Source organism: Austrofundulus limnaeus, unplaced genomic scaffold (genome assembly GCF_001266775.1).
Source record: "Austrofundulus limnaeus strain Quisiro unplaced genomic scaffold, Austrofundulus_limnaeus-1.0 Scaffold26, whole genome shotgun sequence".
NCBI classification, from domain to species: domain Eukaryota; kingdom Metazoa; phylum Chordata; class Actinopteri; order Cyprinodontiformes; family Rivulidae; genus Austrofundulus; species Austrofundulus limnaeus.
In genome coordinates, this window is record NW_013952428.1 from 21,701 (window position 1) to 31,371 (window position 9,671).

Consider the following 9,671-nt stretch of genomic DNA (forward strand, 5'->3'; position numbering starts at 1 on the left):
ACACACACACACACACACACACACATATATTTAACATAAACAATAACTCTTTAAAATACATTAAAATATTTTAAAATAAACTACAAAAAATAATTTGATAAAGTGCAAATTAAAATATAGCTGTATCTGCAACTGTATTTGATAATGTTCTGAACTTTTAAAATACTGCATGATAGAAATAGAAGCTTCACTTCATATCAGCGACAAACTTTGGCCTTTTTTGATGAGTTACCTTCATTTTTGCTTCTATTTTTCATTTAAAATAAGTTTCCATTTTTGGCAGGTATCTAAGTTTCTTCTTCTACATATTTAAAAGGTTGTTAAACATCTGAGTGGTGCACTACCGCTACTAGTGGTGAGAAAGTGTATTGCATCTTATTTAAAAGCAATGCGGTCCCACGGCCCTCTGGGGCCCAAAGTTATAAACTGTTGTTCTTTTGAGGCCCTCAAGGGGGCGCTCACGGCATAGGTCAAGAATCTCTGCTTTAGGGGACTAGTGCCCACCACTGCTAACTAACTGCACAATCCATTTTTAAAAAAATTTCCATTAACATTTGTAGTCAACTTTTGTTCTCAAAATACAAGGACCACTGAATGGATTTCAATGAAGCGTTTAGAAATAATTCAACAACTCATTCACTTTTGGAATCAACTCAGTTAAATATGTCTGCCACACCCAAGAGAACTTAAAACACATAACTCAGTCAGATTTACCAATCTTGAACTTAATTTTATGTGGTAGTAGCTGTGAGTCACCTTCAACATGTCACACAAGAGCTGGCGTTATAGCACAAGGTGTGACAGCAGCAGGTACAACTCGTTACACCTTTTTGCATAATAAGGTGAGATTAGTTTAAAATGCTGGCATGCAAGTTGACATGGCTTTTAATACTGCCATACTTTACTTAATGTGACAACTGGTTCTATGTTAGAGTTTATGATTAACAAATTATTTAAACGATAGTGCAGAATGAACCTCAACTGAACATCTTGAAATGTTTAGTGTCCCATTCCTGAAAACATAGCACAAAAAATAAGCTGTCAGTTGTTCTGAAAAAATAAACAGCTCGGAAACAGGCTTTGTTCCCCAACTGGTTATTTCTGTTAAAATGCAGTACTATATATGACATAAGTATAAACAGACCCTCCTCAGCAGAGTAGATGGTGGTAACAGATCCAAATGGCCCCTCCCCTTCATTGTTGTAAACTCCAACCTTGACATGGAAAGGTGAGAATGGCTGGATGCTCTCATTTTTAAAGACATATCTGGAAGCCTCAGGTGATGGGACGGCTGCCTGCATCCAGCCTGTGGCACCATGAGGACGAAAAGCCACCACATAGCCAAACCCCGGTCCGTTCTGTAGCTCCTCTGGAACAGGCTGCAGAAAGAAAAGTGAGTGAATGAGTTTAAAAGTTTGGCATGATTTGACAGGCAGTGTGACTTCTTTCAAGGAATGCTGGGATATACATATAGCAATGTAACTACAGTTTAATAGTGCGGGTAATCAACACAGGTCTTTGTATAGTCCAGTCATAGCTCCTCATCTCATTCATAAATCCCTATTATGCTACAGTCACACCGAATGCGTTTTGAGCTGCAGGAGCGGCTGGTTTATATGCAAAGTCTATTGTGGACGCTCCTCTAGGGGTCTCGCAGCGTGTCAGGTCTGTTTAGCGCGGCGTACAACGAAGCAGAAGGTAGCGGTAGAGCATTTTCTGTGCATGCGGTGTGGCGAAAGCAGCCAATGCTCCAGTTCAAAAATCTGAACTTTTGCTGCTCGACACGCAGCGTCAACCAATCAGAGAGATTAATTTTTCCACGTGACGGTTTCCTGAATGTTGCCCACTAACCTGAAACAGACAGACAGGAGCTCTTTAGCTGAAATCGACCGTCTGCAGTTGGTGTTCTGGCTGGAGATATCAGCACCGATGCAGGTCAGCAGCTCGTTAAACTGACCGTGGTGTGGGCTCGGGATAAAAATATTTCGTCAGATCACAGCTCCTGGTGTGGTGAAACTAACCAAACAGACCGYCTCTAAATCATCTGGTGAATTAATTATCTGGTTTGCAACATTCGCTTGCTCTTTAGTAAATAAAGCAAAGCAATTTTCTTTATTTTATCTTTATTTCATCTGCCTCTTCAGACGCACCTCTAGTCTGTGTCCCGGTCTGAACATAGCGTGTCCAACTTGAGGCGTTGGTTGCATTTTTGCTGCTCAAAATGCGTTCGGTGTGAGTGTAGCATTAGTCAACAAAGCACATACTTATTATGATCCCCCGCACGTGAAGCGGGGTTCATATTATTTTCATACCGTCTTTTTTGTTTTCTGTGATTTTTAGTCAACCATGAAAACGGCTGCACCAATCAACATGAAATTTGGCAGGAATGTAGATGTGTCTGACCTATACTGTGTCAACAAATGGTTTTAAGATAGACCTCATATTTGAGGACGGGGCTCCATCTAGACAGGGGGTGTCTGGACATACAAAAATGCTTATAACTCAAAAACTATTCACACAGGAGCTTCAGATTGTTTTGTTTTTTAGCTCTGATGAGGGGCTATAAGACAATAACTCTGTCCAGGTGAGTTCTGGTGCACTGATGCTTTGCATGCGGGGATCATATAAGCTACAGCTATGTGGGATCTAGTTGGACAATGAGAAAAAAAAAGACCTGAAGTAGTGCCAGCATGTCTCAGGGTAGCTGTGGCTAAAATGTAGCTTACCACCATCAGTGTGTGAATGTGTGTGTGAATGAACGAGGGTCTCTAAAAGTGCTATATAAGACTAATAATGCATTATTATTATTATTAAGTAAATAAAAAGTTGCTGTAAAAAGATGGCAAATGTCCAGTCTACCAACAGCGCAGACACAAAAAGACACACAAACTTCCTCAAACTGTCATAACCACAAGAAGCTGGTCCCCTGTGGTCATAAAGCATGCTTCAGCTTCAAGCTAACAGAAACACAAAGGCTTTTTTTTTATTTAGGCAAAAGTTAAAATCACACACACATTTCTACTTTTGTGTCAAAGGGAAATGCCTCAAGAATTTTCATGACGGAGTCCAAATATAAGCATTTTTCAGCTGTCATTTAATTAAAGCTTTGTGTCTTGAACATCAAGACTGATTTTTATGAGACATTTTACAGCAGGATGATTTCAAGCAGTCTACATACATAGAGGCTTTTGAAGCTCTGTTCATATGTGGGAGCTTTGTTTGAACAGAAATCYACAAAGCCAAACAAAAAGGGAAAAAAGAAAGAAAGGGAAAATGATCTGGAAAAAAAAAGATTTGACTTTGAAGGAACCATTGAGTTTAATTATCTTAATGAAACCTCAAAAGCATTTTTTACTCTCCCTCGGTGACAGCAGCAGTTATTGCCTCTCTGTTCCTAAAAATGAAATGCCATACATTAAGCCATTCACTAGTTATTAATGAAACAGGGGCCTGGATCCAAAGAGAGTAATGGTGTCTGGCTGCCTTCTCCATGGGTGAGGGGGTCTTGCTTACCTCCCATGTGATGACTAATTCGGAGCGACTGCCTCCACCTCCACTCACACTAGCTGGAGTGACCTTCGGAGCTGCAGGAAGAAAACAGATTAGCTCAGCCACGTTAGCTGCACAAAGACGTCTAAAAACAAAAWAATCTTTGTTTTTTCTGTGGCAACTTGGCAACTTTTTACATCTAAAATATAAATAATTATTACCTTTTAACTTTCTGCAATTGTTTAGAATGTTGTTTGAAAAGACAAAATAAAATTTGATGTCATGTTTTTGCTTTTGACATGACAATACAGTGTGATGCAGTGTGAGTAGACAGACTGCTGACACTGTCTACTTTTAGGGCAAGAATTAAAACTTTCCTTTTTGATAAATCCTATAGCTTGGGTTGGCTTGGGTTTCCTGAGCTGCTGTATCCCTTAGTTCTGTTGCTATAGGCTTATACTGCTGGAGGACAAATTGACCGCTTTCCTTAGTTTGCTGCTGTCTTTMCTTTTTATGTGTAATTATTTCTATTTTAAACACGTGTTACTTTGTCTTTCTTCCTTTAAAAAGTTACACCTGGCCTGGTTTTGTGTTTGTCTGTATCTATTTCCTGTCCTCTCAAAGCCAGCACAAGTCAAAGCAGATGGCCCTTTGTCCTGGTTCTGGTTCTGCTGGAGGTTTTTTTTTTTTTCTGTTTAAAGGAAGTTTTTTTCTTTCCAATGTTGCCAATGTGCTGCTCAGGCTGGGAGGCTGTGATAAAGTGATTAATGCAATCTGCAGGCCTCCTTAGATTGATAACTTTTACTAAGTGGCTTTWATACTGTGTTTGAATGTTTTTGTGCAGTAACCTACCCTGAGATGTTTGTTGTGATTTGGTGCTTTATATCGTGAGATTTTAGAAATCAGAATACATTTCTCCAGTAGAGTTATCACAACTATCAGACTAACCCCTGAAATTTCCAAAACACTGAAGTCTATATACTTTCCCCGTGAGCCAAAGTCTCATAACTGATATTGAAACCATAAACAAACGTACGGTAAGCAGGGAAAGCTATGAGCTAAGCTAAACACAGTGTAACATTAGCTATATTTCCCGGCATTTTCATCACAAATATACAGTTGTTGGTGAACAAGTTAAATGAAAGTCAATTTTGCGTCGTCAACTACAAAAAATTTGGAGACTAAGATCATTATCCTCAGAGACATGGCTAAACTGTGACATGTGACACATGCTATCAAGCTAGCCAGATGCTACACTCCATAAGCAGGCAGAACAGCTCAAATTTAATTCAAAAATTTAAAACATGAGTTAATTAATTTTAATGTATGTATGTGAACTGATCTTTTAAAATCAAAATAACGTTGAGTAGGTCCTTTGAAAGAGTTTTTAGTGGTTGAAACGTTTCAGCTCTTCTCCAGGAGACTTCTGCAGTCAGGAGTTGCAGGTATTTCGAGTAAAGATCTCTGCAGTAGGTTTTGTCCTGTGGGCGGAGAAGACGTTACTAGTGATTGGTGGAGGTTTTGATGTGGGCGGAGATGGCCCAAGAGACGTGATTGGTCGGATTGACGGTGGGATTTGAGGAGGTTGGAGGCAGCGGGGAGTAGTTTGATCGAGTCAGGCAGGAAGCAACATGTTTTTAAGATAAATTTTAGTCATAACTTGAGAAAGGAAAGTGCTAGCTGCACGAAATTTGAACGTCGTACATGTGAAAAGATGTGTAACAATATGGCTTGGTTAAAACATCACTAACCAGCCTGTAAAAAGATTGCAAAAAAAAAATGACAGGCTGGTTAGGGATGTTTTGACCGAGTCATATTCTTACATATCCCTTCACATGTATGACGTTCAAATTTTGTGCAGCTAGCACTCTTTCTCAAGTTATGACAAAATTAATTAAAAAAAACGTTGCTTCCTGCCCGACTCGACCAAGCTACTTCTCGCTGCCTCCAGCCTCCCCAAACCCCACCGTCAATCTAACCAATCACATCTCTTGGGCCATCTCCGCCCACATTAAGACGTCGGCTAATCACGAGCAGGGACGTCTCCGCCCACATGAAGACCTCAGCCAATGACGAGTTGGGCCGTCTCCGCCCACAGGACAACACGTTCTGCAAAGACCCCTACTTGGGTATTTCAACCTTATAAGCAGTACCTTTAAATAGTGGATCAACAAGTTTACCGGTGAAAATCAAAACTGATTGTTCACATGCAAGAGAACCATCAGACTAATGACGTTGGTGCTCTGATGGCCGCTTATTTTTAACAGAGGGCTGAGTCATAAGGGTATYTGGAATCAAACATTGCCAAATCTTTCATGTGAGTTTGCTTACTGTGGTGACTGCTGAAGAAAGCAGCAGAAAGAAAACCAATAATATTTTGTGTACTTTTACAGAAAAAACACAAACAGAAATCACATGTGAAAATACATTAAATTAATACTGATAAAAAAAAACGTGTGAATTTGAAACCAAATTGGTCTAAACTTTACACTGTTTACTTTATGCGTAAATTTTGAACATTTTTAATACATTCATAATTTTCCAAATGGAATTATGCAAAAAACATACTAAATATATGTGTTATGTATTTTTTCCTGAAAGAGTAACTTCAGAATRTCTAGAAAATAATTACCGCTAAATGACTTTTTATACAACAGATCGTCAGACTTACAGCTTCATTTAATACCAGCAGATGACATTTACAAGCGTTCATTTCTTTCTGAAAAATGTACGCTTATTTGGTAATTGCCTTTTAACTTAGTTACGGGTTGGTTACCACCTGGTTTACCTGTGAAAAGTAACATTATCTGCAACTAGTTGGCCACTAACGTTGCGTTAGGCTGCAGTGTTGAGTGGAAGGTTTCTGGCAGTTTGTCATCCATTAATTATAAAGTGTCCAGGTAATCCTGAACACTTGTTAAATGTAACTATACTGGAGCATCAATGTGTTGTTTGATGCATCAAACAATCAAACAAAAAATAACTTTAAGCTGTTAAAATTATATTCTTCTCGAACAAAAACAAAACAAACATGCAACAGGTTACAATACGTACAGTTGCTCTTTGTCCTTGCTTGTTTCGATGGCTTGCTGGGTTCACCCGTTCCAATTCTGTTGCTTGCCAGGACTCGAAACTCATACTCCACCCAAGGGTTCAGGTCTATTACTGTAGCTGTCAACTGGTGGCCCCCAACCATGTCAGGAACTGGCATAAGACAAACAGCGCCTTCAGTTTTAACAAAACTTTACGAGTCCAGAGTGTGATTTCCATGAGTGTGTTAGCTAAACTACAGCAGCAGTCTATTCTGCAGCCTGACAGACCTGAAAGAACTAAAAAAAAACTGGAGCAATGGTAACATTAGTAATTCACCACAAAGATGCATTAAACCTAAAAATGAAAATAAATAAATAAAGGAATTTTAGGTTTTGTCAACATGAAAAGGCATTTTTTTCAAAAACAATATTTTCATTAGTTGACTCTGAAAATATACTCAAACATGACATTGTTAAATAAAACCTGGAATGGAAGGCAATGTAATGTGCATGTTTTTGTTCTATGGGAGGAAACTGGAGCACTCAGAAAACCCYAGGTCCAAACCAGGGATTTWACCAAGGAMTTTGTTGTTATGAGGCATCRGTGCTAACCACTGATCCATCGTGCCGATAAACTGTTTCAAGCACACAGAAACACAGAAAAATACATTAAGGTTGGAGATTTTCTAACTCTGGAACCTGTTTTAAAATTATACCATTTTAGAGTTCCTTAAAGACCAATCCCATATTGTTGCAAGACTAAAACAATTAATCACCTTTTCATAATCTTAAAAMGCTGTTCCCATTTGGATGGGGCCTTAAAAGACTGCATGAAACAATACATTCAGCATTATTTTATCTACGTAGCAGTATGTAAACCAAACTAACACATGATGAGTTTTCCCCACTGAAAAACAAATGTTGCAAAACAAATGTTCTATAAAGCTAGGGAACACTTTCAGGCATTACAAACCAACAACAGGAGAAAAAACTATCACAGATAGGAGTGGGCTTTAATTTGYAAAATATATAGTGCATGTGTATAGTAAGGTGTAGAACAAAAGCACATTACACCAATAATGCGTGAATAGAAAGGATCCCRTTAAGGAAAATGTGCTATGTAACTACACTATCATATTGCAGTCCTGGTAAYACACTTCATCATCAGGAAGAGATCCATGTTTCAGGGCTCCCAGGAGTCCGATAATATAGCGGTCAATGATTCAGATGCTATTGTGTGCCATTTCGTGCTGGAGTAAAAATTACATCTTCAATATTTTCACAGGCAGGCAGAGTGGAGAGTGGCCCCCTCCTTGTGACTGTAGAAGACCACGGCTGGTTGGAGAGAGCTTACCTGTGGTGACAGCCTGCCACCCCAGGGAAAATGGTGTCCTGGCCTGGATGGTGTATGCTGTAATTGGACTGTGATTATCAGGACCAGGCCTCCAGGACAGAGAGGCTGTRGTATCAGTGATTTCTTCTACATGGATGCCAGTGGGGGGGCCTGGGGGACCTGATAGATGGTATAGCCAGTGAAGAAAGAGGAAAGAGAGAGAGATAGCGGGATAGATGGAGGAGCAGGGGTAAAGGAGGGAGGGTAAATGTAAATGAGAATGAGATGGAAAGATTGCAGAAACAGAGTGGTTTTAGCACCTGCAGCAACTGAAGCAAAGTCAGTTCAGAGTAAAACCTTTGGGATCTATACGGTCTAATTAGACAGTAGACTTTTTTTTTAAATCTTGAACCCCCCCTAAAAAAATTACCTGGCAAACTTTTCAGTAGTTCATTCCCTCATAGCATGAAGCTGGTTATAGTATGAGATAACTTACCTCGAACAACCAAGTCCACTGCAATGGAAATGCTGTCCACCTTGGTTTGCACTGCACACGTGTACTTCCCTGCATGCCTCAGCTGGATGTTTCGAATCATAATGTCTCCTGCCGAATGCTGCTGTCATTCAAAGCACGCACAACCATGCACACAAAAGCAGACAGACGTATAAGTAACGTGGCAGCCCACCAGCTATTGTAATCTGAAAACTACCTTGATACTGCCGGCCTCCTGGGAAACAAATCCAGACTAACACAGTAACAGTATACTCAAACTTATATATATGTGTGCCTTGAAAAATAATTCCACAATTCATCATGCAGTCTCTTTCTCTATTSTCTAAAGAGAATARAGAAACACAACKCTRTGGATTTATTTTATCAATGCAATTACAGAACTGAACTTGCTCTTTTAGCTTGATTAGGATTGCTGAATGTTATATGAAGCAGCCTAATGGCTAGTGTGACAGTTAGGTTTTTAGAAGAGAATTTCATTCTGTCTCYAATTACAATTCCCTTTTCTACAATATGACTTCATCAGGGTCAAACTGAGCAGGTTCTGTATTGAAGATGGCTGAAAGTTGTGGCACAGTGAAAGTAGGATTTCTGTGGATTGCCTGGAAGCCTAATCAATGTAATTAGAGATGAACAGCAATTTATTAGGCAGCAACTTTAAATCATGCATCAAGAAATGCCTAAATCAGTAACTGAAAAACATGAATTCACTGGATTTTCTTTTTTATTCCAGTAATTTTTGAGGAATCTTAATTTTTTTGATGATAGTAAAATTGGTAAAGTAGCGACACATCTGAATAATACTAAAGCCCCTTTTACACTATAATGTTTTAATGTTTCTGAACACAACATACATTCAACACACAACAAAAATACAAATAATAAATTAAATGAAAGGTAGCAGAAGAAGAAAATAATCTTATTATAGCTGCCCCTTTGTTCTCAAATAAATAAATTCAATCAAAAATAATCTTCAGATTACAAAAACAAAAAAAAGTAAAATAATAAAGGTTTAACTCCTACTTGAGCAACAATTCTTACATTTACATATTTCTCCAATAAATTAACCTTTTTCATTCTCTGAAATTTACACATTGATTGGGCATTTTTAATGTCATCCTCCAGATTTGGGGCGGCTGTGGTAGAGTGGTTAGGGTAGTCGACCTGGAACCGGAAGGTCGCCGGTTCGATTCCCATCCAGTCRACTCAGTCGTTCTGTCCTTGGGCAAGACACCTTACCCGCCTTGCCTACTGATGGTGGTCAGAGGGTCCGGTGGCGCCTGTGTATGGCAGCCTCGCTTCTGTC

General features: G+C 39.2%; 1 protein-coding gene across 2 annotated transcripts in view; it reads right to left on the bottom strand.

The window, feature by feature from the left end:
- Nucleotides 1-9,671, bottom strand: part of LOC106515062 (contactin-4) — a 116,128-nt gene that overhangs the window by 13,630 nt on the left and 92,827 nt on the right. Inside the window, exons 14-18 of one of the 2 annotated variants that reach the window (XM_014004675.1) lie at nucleotides 8,351-8,468; nucleotides 7,876-8,034; nucleotides 6,544-6,693; nucleotides 3,514-3,584; nucleotides 1,145-1,379 (exon numbers count right to left, since the gene is read on the bottom strand). In XM_014004675.1, coding sequence (XP_013860129.1) covers nucleotides 1,145-1,379; nucleotides 3,514-3,584; nucleotides 6,544-6,693; nucleotides 7,876-8,034; nucleotides 8,351-8,468 — 733 coding nt within the window. Of the gene's footprint in view, nucleotides 1-1,144; nucleotides 1,380-3,513; nucleotides 3,585-6,543; nucleotides 6,694-7,875; nucleotides 8,035-8,350; nucleotides 8,472-9,671 lie in introns of both variants that reach the window. The other variant, XM_014004674.1, reaches the window with a different exon arrangement.